Here is a 20,849-nt window from a genome sequence, read left to right as displayed (position 1 = left end):
TCCTTTGCTTCACAACTGAATGGATAAAGTGGTAACATTTGAGTGAGTTGTCTACTTTTGAATGTCACTTTAAATGCTTCTTGGGAACGATACCAATGAAAGACCATATGGAGATCAAGGAGGTACTTTCTTTGATATTTACTTTGAGAATTTTAAAATGCTTAACTTACCTGCTTTTAAAATCCTATTTATTCTGTTGCTTTCTGGCAGTGAAAATATTTTTAAATCTTTTTGTTTTTCATTCCATGTACTCCTGTCAATCTTAGTGGATAACTTTGTTTCTTTGCTTTCCTAGATAGGTTAAAATAAACGTGTACTTTGTCTCCTTTGTATTAGAATGTTGTTTTTAATTTCTTCTTCAATAGAGAAGTAGTTTTTCTAATTCTGTGCTGATAATTACTTTGTGCCAATAGTTACTTCTGGCACCTTACTTATTTATTATCCTTGCCCCTAGATTGTATCTTTCTTCCTCTCAAGCTTGATTTTTTTCTAAATCCTGGGTAAAACCTTCACTTTATCTTGCTCAGTTAACATTTGTCCTGTTTGTTTTCTCTTTCACTGCTAAATTTTTAGTGTTCATATTCCACATATAGTAACTGCCTTAAAATCCAATTTCCAGTATTAGTTCTATATTCTCTAATGTTACAGTGACCTCCTAATTTCCACATCTGTTCATCTTTTCTCAGAATCTATTTTCCTTGACTTGTACTCTTCAGGCTATTTATTCATCCTTCCCTACAGTTTCTCTTCCATTGAGCTAGGTTCCATCCTTCCCTACAGTTTCTCTTCCAGTTTCTCTTCCAGTTTCTCTTCTTTGCTAACTCTTTTCTGGATATCAGAGGTCTGCCTTTTTCTTAAAGAGTATTCATATAGTAAATATTTTAGGCTTTGTGGGCCAAAGGCAAAAATCAAGAATATTATGTATATAACCATGTAAAGTATAAAACAAACAAACTCATTTTCTAGGTCTTGAGAAGGCAGGCAGGTGACCTAACTTGATTCTCGGCCAGCGTGTAACCTCTGGTATAAAGGAAGACAAAAGTTTGGTGGGTCACCAGGAAGCTGATAATTGTTATTAAATATAGACAAACTGGAGGATGTAGAGTAGGTTTTCTTTGGTTAAAAAGGAAAATAGTAGTGTGCTGGTAGGAAATCCACTGAAATGTCTGAAGAGATAGATTATGTTATGAAAGAAGTAATGGTTGTCTTTTTTAAATGTTTGCTGTTTCCAAAAGTTGTACTTTTTGTCTGCAATATTCATCTAAATATCACTGTAGGCTTGAAAAGCGAATATTAATATCCCTATTTCATAGATGAGGAAATGTGACCTCACTGAAGTTTATTGCCCAAGCTTGCATCACTAGTAAGTAACTGAGATAAGGTTCCACCACCAGTGCTAAGGAAAAGGCAGTAGTGACTGGAACTTTCACCTGATGTTAAATAGTGCTTTGTTTCTTAAGTTCTTAAGTAAAGAAATTGCCCACAGTAGGATTTTTGTTTAATTTTTTTTAATATTAGAAAATCTGTATTATAATTGAATAGTCTCCTTTTACTAATGCTCTGAAGCAGTTTAGATTTTTAGAGTTACAAATTGGTAATAGACATTAAGTTTGAAATTTGTCAGAGAAAATAACATTGACAATGAAATAGTAATAGAAATTGTTCATATACTAATATTTCTCACTCATCAGAAATGTAAAGTAACTTTTAGAACATACTTGAAAGTGTTAATTGTTGGCTCTTTTCAAAAAGCTAATTGTGAATTAAAATTTCTCTATTTAAAATCATGTGGTTGCACAGTCTTTAGTACCTCCCAAGAGTTTTTAAGCATTTTATTATTCAGGCTCCTTGGACACTACTGGTAAATTATTAAAGAACCTAGGACTTTGCACTTATAGAAAAGGGAAATGCCTTAAACCAATTAAATTAGTAGACTTTATTTGAGCAAAACAAAAACAATTCATAATTGGGCAGCTCCCAATTCAACACATACCAGCAATGTGATCAGGCAGCATTTGTAGAAAGATGGAGATGAGAAATGGAAAACAATTTAATTGACTACAGCTTAGTTTATTGATTGGTCATTTGGTTACATCTTAGTTAATTGGCTGCAGGACTTCCTACAGCCAAGCAAAGCTTACTTCATATGATTAAATTCTGTTGGTTTGCTTTGATGAACCCAGCTCAGATTACCAGGTCCATGAACTCCCAAAAATTTTATTTAACACTTATGAAAAATAAATGATATGTTAAAGAAGCAGCTGTACTATAATGAGTTGGACTGAAAAAGCAATAATTCTAGTTCATGAAATAATTGGAAAACAGAATCTGCAATTTTACATAGAAGGATCTTGAAAGAAATTAGGTGATCTAGTGCTCAGTGAGGAAAATAGGGTGAAGTTGTTGTGAAGGGTCTTGATGGTGAGAAAAATTGTTTTGGCAAAATTTTATGATTTGGGACTAAGGTTTGGAATAGAGCGTTTGTCTAAGGGAAGAGTTGGTTGTATGAATGTTCTTGAATCATAGTGTAATGACTCATAATGGTTCTCAAAGAAGTTTAATGTTTTTATTATGTATGCCAGTATTTCAAAAGTGGGTGCCATAGAATTGGGGATATAGCTCAGTTGGTAGAATGCTTGCCTTGCATGCACTAGGCCCTGGGTTCAATCCCAAGCACCACCAAAAAAAAAACAAAAGAAAGTGGGTGAAGGGCATCAAGTGGTACATAGAAGTGTTTTTTATTTTTATCATTGTTTATTTATTTGAGAATTTTTTAAAATATAGCTGGCACATTAAACCTGGGATTTATTGATCTTATTATTTTCCAGGCCCTCTTAAAGTGATTGATAAATTATACTTATCCCTCACATGAACTCACCAAGTTACTAGATACTGCATTATATGTACATGATAGTGAGGATATAATTGTGGGGAGCCACAGTGAATGACCACACCCTTCTAGTCCTGATGCCTCAGATTCTGACCAACCACTGCATTCACTGTGGCTTGGGCGGGGTCTAGCTCCAATGATAAGGAGTCTTCTTTGTGGGATGTGCCTCTAGGGTTGACTTACACTCACCTGTTCCTTGTAATCCTGCCCCTTCTGCCCGTTTTTGGATAGAACTTTCTAAGAACAAGAGTCCCCCCAATAAAAGCTCATTTCCGAATGTATTGCCTCTCTTGTCAGCCTCTTGTGACTTTCTCTTGCTCTCTTTTTTGGGGAGCCTGAGGCTGAGAGCAGGGAAGCCATCTTGAAGCTTGTGTAAAGGTAAATTGTAAAGGTAAAACTGTGTTTTATTTGGTGTCCCTGAAAATTCACACAAGTGATCTTAAGTTCAGCTGCCCACTCTGTTTGAGGGCAGCATATAATGGTACAGAGAAGTTTTCACTGCTAGTAAGTGGTAGGTTCAAGTCCAGAAAAGCTAACTGCAGAACCTGTATTCTCACCTGTTGTTCCTTAGGACACAGTGTTTTGTTTTATTTTGTTTTGTTTTTTATGAAATTTATTTTTTATTTTTAAGTGAATACAATATCTTTATTTTACATTTATATAGTGCCAAAGATCAAACTCAGTACCTCGTACTTGCTAAGTGAGCACTCTACCACTGAGCCACAACCCTAGCCCAGGACACAGTGTTTTTATGCAACTGTAGCAAAATCCTGAAGATGATCAATACATGGCTTAAGTTTTTGAAATACTGCTTTAAGAACAAAAAGAGCTATTAAAGGTTTTTGGAGTATTATACTATAAATGTACCATTTAATATAAGTTGAAAAGAAATTATATTGTTACTCAGGATGGATTTTTTAAAAATGAGTTGAAGGAATAGGATTAAATTCAGGAAGATATTTAAGAGTTGATTAGAGAGGTCTAGGTTTGGATAAAAGCACTGAACCAGAGAACTTTTTTTTTTTTAAGTAGAAATGGGGGAGGTACATAAGAGTGTTTGCGCAAAAAAGAATGAAAAGTAAGAAAGTACTTAAACATGAAAGATTAGAGAAGAATCAAAGATAAGTGGTTTTTTAAATGAGAGCATGGTAATGCCATTAGCAAATAGGAAATTGAGGAAAGAGACTCATTTAGAGATGAATTTCATAATAAAAATATAACTTTTGAAAGGAGGGTGAGAAATCTAAAAAATGATCAATGAGCAGTTAACAATAATAAAAAAAATAACATCAGTACATTCAGATGTTGTCTCCTTAGAGGTGAGGGTTATGTGTAATGAGTAATAATAATATAGACACAGGATCTGCAAGCTTTTTAAAAAAAAGTCAGATGCTCAATATTTTAGGCTTTGCTGACCAAGAGGCAGAACCAAGATAAACGTGTAAAACTATTTTTAGTTCACAATTTAAATAGGTAGTAGGGCTAGGTTTGACCCAAAGTTTGTAGTTTGCTAATCTTTGACATAGATTTCTTAAAATATATTGACTTTTGAACCCAGGGGCATTTAACCACTGAGCCACATCCCCAGCCCTTTTTTTATTTTTCATTTTGAAACAGGGTCTTGCTAGGTTGCTGAGCCAGGCTTTGAACTTGCCATTCTCCTGCCTCAGCCTCTCAAGCAGCTGGGATTATAGGCATGTGCCGTAGTGTCCGGCTGCCATTCCTTTTGTATTGACATTTAGAGCTATTCCATAATTTATTTCATTAATCTGGGAAAGTACAGAAGTTTTATTTGTTATGTTTCTGGACAGGCTATATTCTTGAGTTAAATATTTTAAATGTGGTCTTTTATATAAGTATGTCTGAAATTGCCACTTTACACAGAAATCTTATATTGTTAAAAATATATCAAAATTGAAGTTAGTAATTTAGGAAACTTCGTAGTCAAGGAATCTTAAAGGAGTTTAATAAACTCCTTTAAAACTATATCTTGTTTTAGATATTGATGCTTATATAAGTCTAGAAATGGTTTACTTGATTTTAGATTATTCTTTGGGTCACAGAACATTTCACAGAACACAAATTACTTTGGCTCGTACCCAACTGAACATTCTTTAGTTGCTGTACCTAACTATATTGCATTCCTTCTCTAGGATATTTGTACCCTGATACCCATTGTTGACTCAAAATTGGAAGTTGGTTATTTTTATTTTTTAATTTTTTGCTTCTAATAAACCTCTTGGAGCTTAGATTAGTGCTGCTCTGCTGTTTATTAATAGCATCTTGATCTCTTGATTCATCTTTCTATAAAAGGAGGAACTCACTAGATATTTATAGCATTATATCATGTAATTTCCTACCAATTATCACTTCCTTCCAAAATATGAGCTAAGATAAAATCCCCAGTTACTGCCAAAAGAGAAACAAGCAAGCAGCCCCCTCCCCCAAAAAAGTAAAATAAAACCAGATTAGCCAAATGAAATTTTCTGAGTTTTATGAAGTTCATTATTAATCCTCTTTATTTTACCTTTTGTTTCCCTATCTAAATATTCTGTTGAACTAAAATTCATTTTTTGTTCAGTGCTCCTTCTTAGGAATTTGAATATCCTTTTAAAAGTGTTTTGTGCTGAGCACGGTGGCACAAGCCTTTAATCCCAGTGGCTCCACAGGCAGGAGTATTGCAAGTTCAAAACCAACCTCAGCAGTTTAGTGAGGCACTAAGCAACTGAGTGAGATCCTGTCCCTAAATAAAATACAAAATAGGGTGGGATATATGGTTCAGTGGTTAAGTGCCCCTGGGTTCAATCCCTGGTAGCAAAAATAAAAAAAATAAAAATAAAAATTGTGGGTTTTTTTTATGGTAGTAGTTGAAATTTATACACAGAATGTAAGTCATTACATGTCAGTATGTAATTAGAAAGTTATTTCAGTCAGATCAGGTGAGCAATAAGTTTATTATTTAATCCAGATAGCATTTGTGATTACCAAATTTTATTTAAAATATTATTTAGAAATACATCAAAACTATTGAATGCCTATACGTAAGCACAATGGAGTTATATGCGTCAGTAAAAGAAAAAAATAATGTGACATGTCTGCAATTTGCCATATGCCCTGCTCATTTGAAAGAATTAATTCTGCTGAATCTATTTCTGAATTTTTAAAAAATGTTTTAAAAATTGAATTAACACCTAAGCATGTGTGACATCAGCTGTCCCCTCTATACCGTGCTGCCTGGTTAATATTTCTAATGATAAAACTAACTGAACATGTAATGATGGTATATTTTATTTCTGTTTTGATTTGCAGTTCAGAATGTAGTGATGGGGAATGGTCTGCTTCTTTGCCTCATCGATTTTCTGGTACAGAAAAAGATCAGTCCTCAAGTGATGAAAGCTGGGAGACTCTGCCAGGAAAAGATGAGAATGAACCCGAGCTGCAGAGTGATAGCAGTGGCCCTGAAGAAGAAAACCAAGAATTATCTCTTCAGGAAGGGTATGTTAAAACAGTGAGATTTACCTTCTTATTTGTTTTTTGATGTGTATTGTACAGTAATGGTATATATCACATTTAAATGTTGGGTATACCTCTGAATACCTTTTTAGAAACCATTCAGAACCAACAGGCTCTACTGATTTTTTTTTCATGATGCTTTTAAAAGGGACAATTAAGAATACTAGTCAGTATCTTCTACAGAGATATAATGTATGCTGTCACTTTGCTTTTTAAGGAAAATGTGTATATTTAAAAGGTCCATTTAAGCTGCATGAGGTGGCATATGCCTGTGATCCCAGCAACTCAGGAGGGCAAGGCAGGAGGTTCACAAGTTCAAGACCAGCTGCAGCAACTTACCAAGACCCTAAGCAACTTAGTGAGACTCTATCTCAAAAAATAAAAGGGGCTGGGGATGAAGCTTAGTGGTAAAGTGCCCCTGGATTCAATCCCCAGTACCTAGTACAAGAAAAACAGATAAATGAGATAAAAGGTCAATTTAGTTGAGTTAGGAATGAATAAATTACAGTTGCCATTGCTATACATGTGAAGCATTGGCTAAAGAGAATGGGCAACCTCAAGAGGGAAATCAGTGATTGTTTCACAGAAATGGAAACAGTTGCAAAAACTAAAGATCTAATATTCTTGTCTAATTGCATTGGATGATATCATCAAAACATCAGTGTATGATGATAAACATCTTAGACTTTTCCTAACTCTAATGGAAATGCTCCTAGTCTAAGTGTTGTTCAACTTACACTGTGAAGGGCCAGATAATATTTTTTACTTCATATGCCAGTTTCTGTTGCAGCTTCCCAGACTTCTGTTGTATAAAAGTAGCTATAGGCAATATGCAAATGAATGGGTGTAGCTGTGGTTCCAATAACAGTTTATTTACAAAAATGCTGTGAAGTTGTAAATAACCTGTGGCCCATGGTGTACCATTACTTATTCTAGTATTTCCCCAGTAAGAATGATCTTGGTTTTTAGGTTGATTTCTTTCTTCAACATAAGAGCATGTATGTGCCTACACTCACAGGTTCTTTTTTAAATCACTAAAGAAATATGTACCTTTTATTATTATATGGGTTTTTGTTGACTGTATTAAAGTCCTTTTAGCATCAGTGGAAATGATCATAATGATTTTCCACTTTTGACCTGATGATCTTGAGGAATTATTCTCATTAGATTTGCTAATATTCAACTACCCATGCTCTTTGAATAAACCAAACATGATCACATAGACATAGTTTAATGTTGGATTCTGTTGCTGTTATTTTGCTTAGTACTTTTGAGATCCTTAAGTAGGCATTGTTTCTACAATTTGGTTTCAGTATCAGTTTGGTATTTGCTTTGCTAAATAAAACATGTACTTTTCTATTATCTGCATCAGTTGTTTAAATAGCTTAATTATTCCTTTAAAGTTTGTTAATATTTGCTTGTGAAATGATCTAGGTTTAGTGTAGGGGAATATCTTTTTAGGTAATTTTAGTTTTTTCCCATGATAGCTGGTTGGTTTCTAATATTTATTATCTCATTGTCTCTATTTTGGTGAATTGTTTTCTAAGAAAAAAAAGTACTCTTTCATCCTGTACTAGTAATAAAATTTGTGCTTCTCAAACTATATAAATTTCCTGCTTGATATTAATGCTCTAAGAAAATCTAGGTAGGATAGACAGATAATAAATAAGATATAAATACAATAAGTTACAAACTGTGATAATACTACAATGGAAATACAACAGCAATGTGCTAAAAGATAACTAATAGGGTTACTCTTTTGAAAACAAAAGGTTAGACACTAAGCAAATCAGTATGGAGTTTCCTCAAAAGACTAGGAATATATGATATATCACTATATGATCCAGTAATACCACTCCTTGGTATTTGTCCTAAAGAATTAAAATTAGCAAACTGTAGTAATAAATATACATTCTTATGTTTATAGCAGCACAATTCACAATAGCCAAATTATGAACCAACCTAAGTATCTGTCAGTGGATGAATGGATAAAGAAAATGTGGTATATGGGCCCAATGGAGTTTTATTCAGCCATAAAGAAAAATGAATGAAATTATGTAATTTACAGAAAAATGGATTGAACTTGAAAGCATTATTTTAAGCAAAATAGGTCAAACTCAGAAAGTCAAGGATCCTGTGTATTATCTCTTATGTGGAAGCTAAAGATAAAAAAAGAGGAAAAGAGTGGTGGTAGGTTCTCCTGCAAATAGAAGGGAGATGAGTAGAGAAAGGGGATTAGAAGGAGGGAAAAAGGGAGGAAATGATGTTGACCAAATTATATTGTGTGCATGTATTAATATGTAAAAATAAATATATTATGTGTAATTATAACACATCAATAAAAATATGGAAAAATTTAAAAATTTTAAAAAGAAAGTAAAAGGTTAGAAAATGATATTTCAGGGGCTGGGGATATAGCTTAGTTGGTAGAGTGCTTTTCTCGCATGCACAAGGCATCAATCCCAAGCATCACGCACACACACACAAAAAAAAAAAGAAAAAAGAAAGAAAGAAAGAAAATATTTCAGGCAAATACTAACAACAACAACAACAAAAAAACCTGAAAACATTGCATAACATTTACAAAGTAGACTTAAAAGACAAACATTATTAGAGAGAAATAAAGTCACAACTTAAGGTAATAAACCCAACTTCCAGGGAAATAAATGTACCAATTCTAAACTTGAATGCACCTAATGACATGGAGTCAAATTATACAAATCAAAATTTGACCAAACTATACGCAAAATTTACCATCTTACTAGGAAATTTTTACATACCTATCTCAATTGCTAATAATTCATGGATATTAAAAGCTCTATCTTTAGCAGACTTGTGTAAGTTAAGCATGATTTAATGAAGATTGCATTCTCAGAAATACACAAAGAACAATTATAAAAACCAGATATGTACCATTCTACTAAGTACAAGTTAACACTTTCCAAAGAATCAAATACGCAAACTGTATTCTCTGACTACAATTAACTTAGAAGAAAAAACAAAAGCATAAGTTTTTTTTAAAAAAAAATACTTATACATATGGTTATTCTTTCTTTAAATAGCCAGTAGAACAAAGAAGAAAGTATAATAGAAATTTAAAATTGTTTACAACTCAATGATAATAAACATACCATCAGTCAAAACTTGTAGAATACAGTGAAAATTATATTCAAAGGAAACTTTATGATCATAAATGTTGTGTTAGAAAAGAAGAAAAAGTGGCTGGGCATGGTAGTATGTACCTGTAATCCTAGCAACTCTGGAAGCTAAGGCAGGAGGATTTCAAGTTTAAAGCCAGCCTCAGCAATTGAGTGACACCCTAAGCAACTTAGCAAGACCCTGTCTCAAAAGAAAAAGAAAAAGGTTTGGGGATGTAGTTCAGTTATTATGTGCCCCTGGGTTCAATCCCTGGTACCAAAAAATAAGAAAGAAAAGAAGAAAAGCTAACAATGAAGGAGCTGTGCATTTAACTTAAAATAGAAAAGGAATATTAGAATAAAGAAAATAATAGGAGATAAGAATTAGTATTAATAAAACTATGAGCAAACATCGATGAAGTAGAAAAAAAGTTGAAGATCAAAGAAGTCATAAGTTTAACATAAGTAGACAAAGATTGGATAGAACTGAAAATAGTACTGTAAAATTTTGTGTGGTGAATTTGAAGACTTTCAAGATATTGACAAGTTACTAGAAAAACAACTTACCAAACTTTAAGAGGAAAACGGAGGTCTAAATAATCTTAAAACTATTAAAAATATGGAATCAATTGTTTAAAATGTTCTCATATCAGATCATAGCTGATCTGAATGATTTTAGAGCTGAATTCTCTTTAATAATGGATTCCAGGGTCAAATCACTTCATTCTTATGTAAATTATTTCCAGAGAATAAAAAAATAACTACATCTTCAAATTAATTCTGTGAAAGTCCAGTGTAACCCTAATTTTAAAAGTGTATGTGAAAAAAATTAAGCTTATTTTATTTATTAAAATAGATTCAAAATCTTAAAAATTACTGGGAATTTGAATATTTAATTTTTTTAAAGAAAGATAAATTACCAATCTGAGTTTATTACAGAAATATGAAGGTAGAGTCACATAGAAGATCTGTAATTATTATTCATCACATTAACAAAATACAGGAGAAAATCCATATTATATAGTCTATAGATGAAATGAAAAAAATTACTTAGTACTGTATGATGGAAACTCAAATTAAGATTGGAACAGTATTTCCTTGACCAAGGAATGGCATTTCTTTGCTATTATTGTATTTACAGCAATAATAGCAAAATCCGTAGAAATTATTTTTAACAAGAAAATATTAAAAATTTTCCTTCCTTGAATTTAAATTAGTAGTTAAGAAAAGTTTGCTCATTAGCATTGTTTTTATAACCTTCATAGTGGAGGTCTTACCATGGTACTGGGAAAATAATAAAAGGCAAGATATAAAAGGAAGAAAATAAATTGCTGTAAATATATTTGAAGTTTTTGAAAAATTTAAAATTATAGTCTTTCATTCCCTTGGGATATTTGTTTCTGCCACTAACTCTACAAAATTGAAGATACTTTTGACCCTACTATTCAGAATCTTATTTATTTGTTTTAATTTATAAAGAATTGATATTTATTTATTTGGCTTATGGTTTTGGAGGCTGGGAAGTCCAAGAGCCTGGCATTGGCATCTAATGAGGGCTGTCTTCCTACTTTATAGCATGGTAGAGGACATCACATGGCGAGACAGAGCAAGCATGCCAGCTGGTTACAATCACCCATGCTATCATGGTGTTCCACCCTCTTAACCTCATCTAAATCTAATTGCCCCTCAAAGACCCCAAAGTAGCATATGAATTTGGGGGTTAAATTCCCACAATGTGAACTTTAAAATTAAAACCATGGCTGGACCCATTGCTTCCCCCCTGCAGGTGCTGTTTTTCTTCTCCCAGCTGTTCCTTACCTTGCAGCCTGCTATTATGACTGTTTCCCCATCCCCACAGAACCACTTTCTCCTTGGAAATCCTGCCCCTGTCTCTATCTGCTCCCTCAGTCCTTCTAATCCTCTTTGAGACTATGCAGAGAGCATAGTGGGATCTGAGTAGATATGAAGTAGGAACGTGAATGAATATTTTTTCTTAACGTGGTTAGGCCTTTATTTTTAATTAAATTTATTTTTAACATACATAAAATTGAGCATATTAAGGGGTACCATGTGTTATTTCAAATACATTTATACGCTGTGTAATGGTTGAAAAAAATTAAACATAGCTACCTCCTGAAACATTTTTCATTTCTTTATGGTGAAAGCATTCAAAATTCTTTTTTACCAGATGTTTGAAATATACATCATTTAAATGTTATAGTCTCCTTACTATGTAGTAACATACCAGAACTTCGTATTCTTATCTAACCTCACCCTAGCACCCATAGATTAAATAATCACCTTCTCTCCTGCACCAGTTCTGTTCTTTTATTTCCTTTTTTAAATCAAGCCAATTGTAGTCTCAGCATAGTACCAGTCTTCTTACCTAGTAAATTTTGTGTTAAATGGTAGGAATTGGTTTGTAACATGTTGATAGCATATGTCTTATCCCAATAATTTTCTTTTTTTATAACTGTTAAATGAATCATTAAGTCAGGCATGGTGGCACATGCGTATAATCCCAGTGATACAGAAAACTGAGACAGGACATAGCTCAGTGGTAATGTGCCCCTAGGTTAATTCCCCAGTACCCCCCAACACAAAATGTGAATCAGACCAAATGTTTAAACAAATTATGTAGATGAGAATTGTTTATGCAATAGGAGTATTAATGACATGTTACAAATTATTTAGATTCACAATGATTTCTTATTTTAATTTTGTTCTTTGAGTTTAAAAAACCCACAAGTTAATACTTACTTATTACACTTAATTATTTTCACCCACATATTAATTTTGTTTTATGTTACATATCTGAAGCACAGAATAACTGAGTCATTGTGATATGTCTGTAATAGAAAAAGAAATGTATTTTTTGTTGGAGTACATTAGAAATAACAAAAATTTCCAAGGACTTTTCCAAATTTAATAATTGAATTTTTTAAAGCTATTTTCAAGAATTTATTATTATATTCACAACATCAGATAGAGAGTACCCGTTATTGTGAAGCATGTGTTAGAGGACGAGGCTACATGATGAGTCACAACACTATGCCCTTTAGAGCTCCCACTCTAGTGGAGGAGACAGATGAGTCACCAGATGAGCTATAATATGGTGTGATCAGTGGTGCCATCAAGATGTGAATCAAGATCCGTTAGAAATTTTGAGTTTAACCTTGTATCTCTATTCCATTTTGGGATTAATTTTTCGTTGGGTCTAATTATGCTACACAAAAGGAAAACATCCACTTTATATATTAAATATTAAAATTTAAAGGAAATAAGCATATTTGTTGTGCTCATTTCACTGGTTTTATTAGACTGGCCATATTAGGTGCCAAGTCTCAAGCCTGTTTTATTAAATTTTCAGTTTAGTATTAGAAATTACTTTAAAAAAATTTCATTGGTTTGGGTACATAAAGAGCTTCCATTTCTGTGTATTTAAAATACATTGATTCTTACATGTAGATATTGTCTGAGTCTCTTTAAACATAATAGTCTCTAGTATCTACTCAGGGATTGCTCTTAGTACCCTCTGCCTATATCAGAATCTATGAATGCTCAAGTCCCTTCTATAAAATGGTGTAGTTATTTGCATATAATCTATACACATTCTCCCATATATTTTATTTTTCCAATTTTGCAGGATTTGGGATTTAACCCAAGGCCTCCTACATGATAAGCAAGCATTCTACTACTGACCCTACCCATCCCATATACTTTAAATTATCTAGATTACTTACAACACCTAATACAATGTCAATGCTATGTAAATGATGGTTGTAATTTATTAAATAAGGAATAATGACAAGGGGAAAGTCTGTATATACTTAGTATAGTCACTTTTTTTTTTCTGAGTATTTTTAGTCTAGGTTGGTTAAACCCTTCAATGTAGAACCTGTGGATACAGAGGGCCAAGTGTATACATCATTTTTACTCCTCTAAGTTAAGCTTGCACCAAATATTAATAGAACTCTAATGAGTTTCTCTTGAATCTGAAATATATGAATTGTATATTTTACAAGATACATTTATCAAAAATGTATATGGTTGAATAATCACATCTGTTAAGACCAAAACTAAAATTCAACTTTGCCAAGAATTTGCTCTAATATTAACCTCCTTTTACATTCTAAAATGCATACCAATTCTAAAAGTACCTTCTGTTCAGTTATTTGCAGTCTGAAAAATTGATAATTTAGGAAGACCAGATTTTCAAAATTAGTCTTTTACACTGATGTAATGCCAAATTACAGTTTTGCTCATATTTTTCCTATTTAGACTTGCTCTTAGAGAGTGAACAGCCTTATTTGAGCAATCTGTGACTACATCTAGATTTAATTAATTTATTTATTTTTATTTAATTTTTTTTTTTTTTTTTTTTTTTTTTTTTTTTTTTTTTTTTTTTTTTAGTTTTAGGTGGACACAATATCTTTATTTTATTTTTATGTGGTGCTGAGGATTGAACCCAGTGCCTCATGTGCATGCTAGGGCACTTTACCACTGAGCCACAACCCCAGCCCCTAGATTTTATTTTATTTTACTTTAAATATTTATTTTTTAGTTGTAGTTGGACACAACGCCTTTATTTCACTTGTTTATTTTTGTATGTGGTGCCAAGGATCGAACCCAGGGTCTTGCACATGTGATACGAGCGCTCTACCGCTGAGCCACAAACTCAGCCCCTAGATTTTATTTTTTAACAGTAATTTTTGAGTAACTGTTTAATAAACTAGTTTTTATATTACCAAGATAAATGTAGGTCCAAAAGTCTTCTTCCAGTTTATATATATTTTGCATCCAGAATATATTCATTAGGAATGATGGGGTACATTCAATGTCAAATGCATAATTCTGATGGACTGATTATATCAAGAAATGACTAATGTCTGAAGTGGAGCAAAGAGAAAATTAGAAGATAATAATAAATTAGTCCATTTTCAGAATTCTGACTTGTTCATATAATAGGGCTTTGACCAAAGGGAAAAAGGGACTCTTGTGGTTGAAGTTAAGAAAACCTTCAAGATTTAAACATTTGTTAAATTTTAGACATCTTTTAGTTTTAGCTATATTTGAAATTGATATACAAACAACTCCTTATTGATTGGTCAGATGACCCACATAACTGCTCATTTCACTCTTGTAGTTTATAGTAATTGAAAAGATGATTCTGAAATATGATTAGTACGAGTGAATACAGCTTTACCTTTTAATGATACAGGCTTTAGTGTTTTAGAAATATTTAATGAATTGCTAATAATTTATTGCCAAGTAGTGCTTTCTGGTTTAACTTATTTTGCTAAACAGATAAAGTAAAATTACATTTTAAGAATACAGATTCTGCGAGGTGTGGTAGTGCACGCCTATAATCCCAGGGGCTCCTGAGGCTGAGACAAAAGGATCCCCAGTTCAAAGCCAGCCTCAGAAAAAGCAAGGTGCTAAGCAACTCAGTGAGACCCTGTCTCTAAATAAAAAAAATACAAAATAGAGTTGGAGATGTGGCTTAGTAGTGGAGTGCCCCCTGAGTTCAATCCCTGGTAACTCTCCCTGCTGCCCCCACCCCCCCAAAAAAGAATAGAGAGTCTAATATACCTGCTAAAAAGTGAATTTGTGTAATGTGAGGAAAATAAAACAACAACGGGGGAAAAAAATAACAACAGTATAACCAATTTCCTTTGTGAATTTCCAAAGATATTCTATTTATATAAAAGCATATGTGCACTTCTTTATTTTTTTATACAACTGGTAGCACATTTTATCTGTGAACACTTTCCTTTTGTTTCTGTTTTGTTCGTAGATCTATTTTTTAATTGTTCTGTATTCATACATAAGGATTTCTTTCATTCTTTTAAAAAATCTTCGTAGTATGGTATACTAATTTCCATTGGTAAACACTTAAATTTTTTCAGTTTGGGCTTTAATAGGTATGAACATTGTACATACTTTTTGAGAAGTATCTAAAAGCAGACTCTTAATTTATAGCTATTAACATTTCTTTACAAAGGATGTTATATCAGTTATATTAGTTACTTTTTATCAACAGTGTATTATCAATTTTTTTACATTTACTAATCATTGAAAAATGTATTTTACTGTTTAGTTTACATTATGCATGAGGTAAAGCATCTCTTCATATATTTAATAGCTATTTAAATTTCCTTTTCTGGCAAATAATTATATCCTTTGCTCCCTTCTGTTGCTGTGTGTTGATCTTTTCCTTAGTGGTTTGCTTTTACATCTCTCTATATATATACATTTATTTTTATATTTTCTTTAATATGTGAATTTTAGCAATCTCTTTATGGCTTCAAGATTTTTCATTGTGCTTAGGAGCTTAGGATGACATGAGACTTGTAAAAATTTCTCCCATGATTTTTCCTAGTTCTTTTATATGTTAGTGATAATGGTAGTGGAATATGTATGCACATGGATTTCAAAACAGAAAGTTTTTTGTTTGTTTGTTTTTGTTTTTTTTTTTATGTACCCAAGATTAAACCCAGGGCTGCTTAACCACTGAGCCACATCCCAGCCTGTTTTATATTAATTTAGAGACAGGGTCTTGCCAAGTTGCTTAGAGCCTTGCTAACTTGCTGAACTCGCAATCCTCCTGCCACATCCTCCCAAGCTGCTGGATTATAGGCATGCACTACCATGCCTGGCAAGAAAGTAATTTATTTAAGGATAGTTACTTAGGGATTAAACCTCTCTGCCTCCAGGTGAGCATCCAGTTTTCGCAATATCATCTTTAGCTAGTCCTTTTCCTTCTGTTTTAAAGTGCTCCCTTTACCTCCTATTTTCTTGGTCTGTACCATTGATTTGTCTGTCCCTGTTTCTGTGAACTTATATTCTACTGAAAATAAACAAATAAGAAAATACTAGGTAAAAATAAATTCTACAATTTAAATCAGCAGAATGCTGTGGTAGCTAGTAACTGGAGAGCTACTTAAATACAGTGTTAAGATATGTCTGAGGAGGTGGCATGCAATGTGACATTAATATCAAGAAGGGAATAACAATGTGAAAATATGGCAAAAAAAATTTCAGGTGGAAGAAATATCCCTAAGATAGAAGTGATCTCCATGTGCTCCAAGAATAAACAAAAGGATTAGGAACATAATAGACCAGGGACAAGTGTGGGCAGAAATGATGGTGGAGAAGTGGGTTGCAAAGAAAGCATGAATTACGTAGGCACTTTTAGGCCAGGTTGAGGAATGTAGATTTTAACTGTGAAGGGAAACCACTCAAAAACAATGTTTAAAAATTCAAGTAGTCTAATATGGATTTCTCGTATTTTTCTCCTGCAAAAAAGGAAGAAATGTAGGAGCACAGCACAGACAGTGCATAAACCACAGAAACATGTTTTTGTGTAATTAGGAACTTTCTATACACATATGACCCTGTAACAAATTTGTTACCTTTTTAAATAATTTTGTTGTTAAGGAAAATAGTTTTTTAGAATCATAGGAGTACAAAAGCTTAGTACTTCAAAAACAGTGTTCAGTTGCAGTAAATAGAATTCTTTAAAATAAAGAATGTTAATGCCAGGCATGGTGGTGCATGTGTAATCCCAGCAGCTCAGGAGGCTGAGGCAGGGGAATCACAGGTTCGAAGCTAGCCTCCATAACCTTAGCAAGGCTATGAGCAATCTGCTGAGACCCTGTCTCAAAATAAAAAATATAAAGGGCTGGGAATCTGGCTCAGTAGTTAAATGCCTTTGGGTTCAATCCCTGGTACAAAAACAAAACAATGTTAATGATATATTTTAAATAATATTTTTTCTTCCTTTAAAATGTTTGTGTTAGGGAACAGACATCTTTGGAAGAGGGAGAAATTCCTTGGTTACAGTACAATGAAGTCAATGAAAGCAGCAGTGATGAGGGCAATGAGCCTGCCAATGAATTTGCACAACCAGAAGCTTTCATGTTAGATGGTAACAACAACCTTGAGGACGACTCCAGTGTGAGTGAAGACTTAGATGTGGACTGGAGGTATGTAGCTCAGTGTGATGAGCGTGTGTCATTGCTCAGGGTACAATTCATTCAGGATTCTGAATTGTAAGAATTGAATTTCTGAGGTAAAGGGTATTCTGATTTTCCCATCTACTAATTGTCTCCTCCTTCAAAGCTCATATTGTCTCCTCCTTCAAAGCTCATTTCAGATGACACTTTGGACATGGACTCTCCTTTTCCTCCAGCTGGAGACTTCTTCCTTCTTCGATCTATAGCTCTCATGAAGTTCACCTTCTAACCTAGTTATTTATACACTTCTCAGGGATTTGAACTTTAGGGGTTTTTTTGATTTACCAAATGTGAGCTGTAGCACTTAGCATAATCATCCTTTTTTTTTGGGGGGGGGTACCGGGGATGGAACTCAGGGGGCACTCAACCACTGAGCCACATCCCTAATCCTATTTTGTATTTTACTTAGAGACAGGATCTCACTGAGTTGCTTAGTGCCTTGCTTTTGCTGAAGCTGGCTTTGAACTCTCCATCCTCTTGCCTCAGCCTCCTGAGCCACTAGGATTACAGGCATTCGCCATCACACCCAGCAGCATAATCTTTTTTTTAAAAAAATTGGTTCTGAATGAATACTACTTGAAGAAATTAAAACCTGTGATTCAATCATAGGAATCTTAAGAATATTGTTATCATTCTCTGTCTTTCCTTTTCCTTGTCTGTATGTAGAATATGGAAGATAATTTTATTTTATTTCATTTCATTTACCAGAGCTTGAACCCAGGGGGCTTAATCACTTAAACCACATACCCTGTCATTTTTATTTTTTATTTTTAGACAGGGTCTCACTAAGCTAGCTACTTTTTTCTATTTCTTCAGACAAGAAACTCACCATCTCCTTGAGATCCTTTATCCTTTCCCATTACTCCCTAGGAGGGGAAAAGTCATGTATGTAAAACAAACTTTTGTCAATAATTTTGTGGATGTAGAAGTGGGGTTTTATCAAAGGCATGTAATTTAAAATTTCACCTTAAACATTCCTGTTCTCAAATGCATTTTCTGATTTGCCAAACATAATGGAGAATCAGTTGATTCTGGTCTCAGTCTTGCTGGCCTCGAGGCTTCTCCTTCTTTTCCTTCTTTTCTTTTTTCTCCCTGTTAACTACCTCCTGAGCTCCTTAATTTTTAAATATTCTCTCTGTTACGCTGAGTAATTCCTCAGAGTGATCAGAATAAAGATTAAAGAATTGTCATTTAGTATCATCTGTACATCTTTGGAAGCAGTTGTAGTTTCACATGAGGGCATTTTTTCTCTTGCATGTTTTCAGGACTAAAAATATTTTTTTACAGCTCCATTATGTAGCTGGCTCCAGCCTATAGGTACACTAAGATTTAGTGGAGTATTTATCCTTTGAAATAGTGCAATGGACTATTAAACATGTTCTGTATTTCTGGTTATTCTTTTAGGACAGATAAATAGAATTGACATTACTAAGGTATGTTGTGTTTTTCAAGATTTGATACATACTTCCAGATATCTTTGAAAAAAAGGTTAATTCACATAGCAATTCAAAAGAATTATGTCTTTAATGAATATAATTTTAACTTCAATTTGTAAACTTTTACTTTGGGTTCTAATTCATTGATGATCTTTCTGGATGTATATGTTGTGTTTCAGAGACGTTACTGATGGTTCTAAAATTTGCAGAGCTTCAAAGTAGGATTTTAATGTGGAAAGTATTTTATCATTGATTTTAAAACAAAATTTTTGAACTTTGCTCTTTTGAATTTAAATATGTTAACATCTGATTATTTGCATGTGTGGCACTACATTAATTTATGTGGTAGTGACTAAGGTTGATAAGGTGAAACTAGAGTTACATTTTCATATTAAAATAGCATGTCATTTTAACAACTGAAATGAAAAGCCATGGCAAATATTAGCAATTCTTGTTTCTAAAGTCAAACTCTGGTACTACTTAGAAAAAAATGCAAAGCCTTTGTTTCCTTATTTTAAGTAGAAAAAAAAATAAGAGAAGTCCACTACCTTGTGTTAATTTATTTTGATTGAAATTGTAAGTATTTTAAAATACCTTGAGTATCTCAGGTTAGTGTGGTAGGAAATGACATGGAGAAAACATGGTTAGAGATTTAGATAAATCCTACCTATTACCATTCATTTGTTCCTTGATAACTCCTTAACCTCTGTCTTCCTGTAAGAAGTTAAGATTATAATGATTAACTTAATAAAGTGTGTGAAGTTAATTTTGTAAGTAATAGAAATTTTTGAAATAATTCCAGACTTATAGAAAAGTATCAAAAAGATCCTCTTTATTTTATAGATGAAGAAACAGTCACAATTAAATAATTCAAGTTAATTGTGAATCATTTAAATCTCTGACTGACTCCAGGGCTCTTTGCTTTATATCTCACTATTAGATGAAGGAATTCTAGCATCACAAGGGTGTGTGGATTCAGAATTCTTAGTATTAATTCTGATTCTAAAATTTGTGATGGTATGAGAATGTTCCTTTGCACCATGTTGATTCCTAAGTACTGTTAAGCTATGCTATGTTCTTTATGAGAATCACTTCTGTGTCTCTTTGCAATTTATTTGTAATTTTAATAATGACACACAGGTTGACATCAACACTATTTTTGAGCTACTTTGTGTGACTATGGATGTTTCTGACTATCATATTGAAGTTTGGATAGGATGTGGAATTCAACAGAAGCTTGTCTTTAGATAAAATAAGTTGTTTTAGAGATCCTGGGTTTATAAGATGGTAGGAGCACATCCACACAAAGTGCCCCCTAAACAACTAAAAGTGTCAGTTGTTCCAGAGGAGCTCAGAATTAGGTAGAGATTCAGAAATTACCTACAGAGAGGACAATTGAATAAATGTAATGGAATGTAGCCTCCAAGGGAGCAAGATTAAAGAGAGAAGGGTACCAAGGAAATACTTATTTCCAAATTTTGAAATACTTAGCATTTCCATGAAAAGAGAAAAAGGAGGAATATGTTTATGTCTAGGGATTAGAAGAAAGAGATTAATACTGGAATGGAATGTATTTTTCTTCAGGGGCTTATAGTTCCTTAAAAAAAAAAATGAAGTTAGGAGCAAATTTGTTTTCAAGCATAATAATGAAAGAGGCCTAATTCTTATCAGAGTTCAAAAAGAAACATTAATTAGAAAAGTCTGAGAAAATAAAATATTTTAACCCAAAGTAATTAAGCAATACAAAGTGAGAGAAGAAAAAGAGGCCTTGACTAATGAAACAATTAAAATAAATGTAACAATTTTCTTCCTCATTCTCACCTACACTCAGATTGGAAACACAGAAAAGGAAGTG

The 20,849-nt window shown here is 33.0% G+C and overlaps 1 protein-coding gene across 1 annotated transcript in view; it reads left to right on the top strand.

The window, feature by feature from the left end:
- Nucleotides 1-20,849, top strand: part of Pja2 (praja ring finger ubiquitin ligase 2) — a 71,180-nt gene that overhangs the window by 33,994 nt on the left and 16,337 nt on the right. Inside the window, exons 5-6 of the mRNA XM_026391306.2 lie at nucleotides 6,200-6,385; nucleotides 17,343-17,528. Coding sequence (XP_026247091.2) covers nucleotides 6,200-6,385; nucleotides 17,343-17,528 — 372 coding nt within the window. The remainder of the gene's footprint in view (nucleotides 1-6,199; nucleotides 6,386-17,342; nucleotides 17,529-20,849) is intronic.

The sequence above is a fragment of the Urocitellus parryii genome, chromosome 1 (genome assembly GCF_045843805.1).
Source record: "Urocitellus parryii isolate mUroPar1 chromosome 1, mUroPar1.hap1, whole genome shotgun sequence".
NCBI lineage: Eukaryota > Metazoa > Chordata > Mammalia > Rodentia > Sciuridae > Urocitellus > Urocitellus parryii.
The sequence above is the reverse complement of the archived record's forward strand: the minus strand, read 5'-3'. Positions and strand labels throughout refer to the sequence as shown.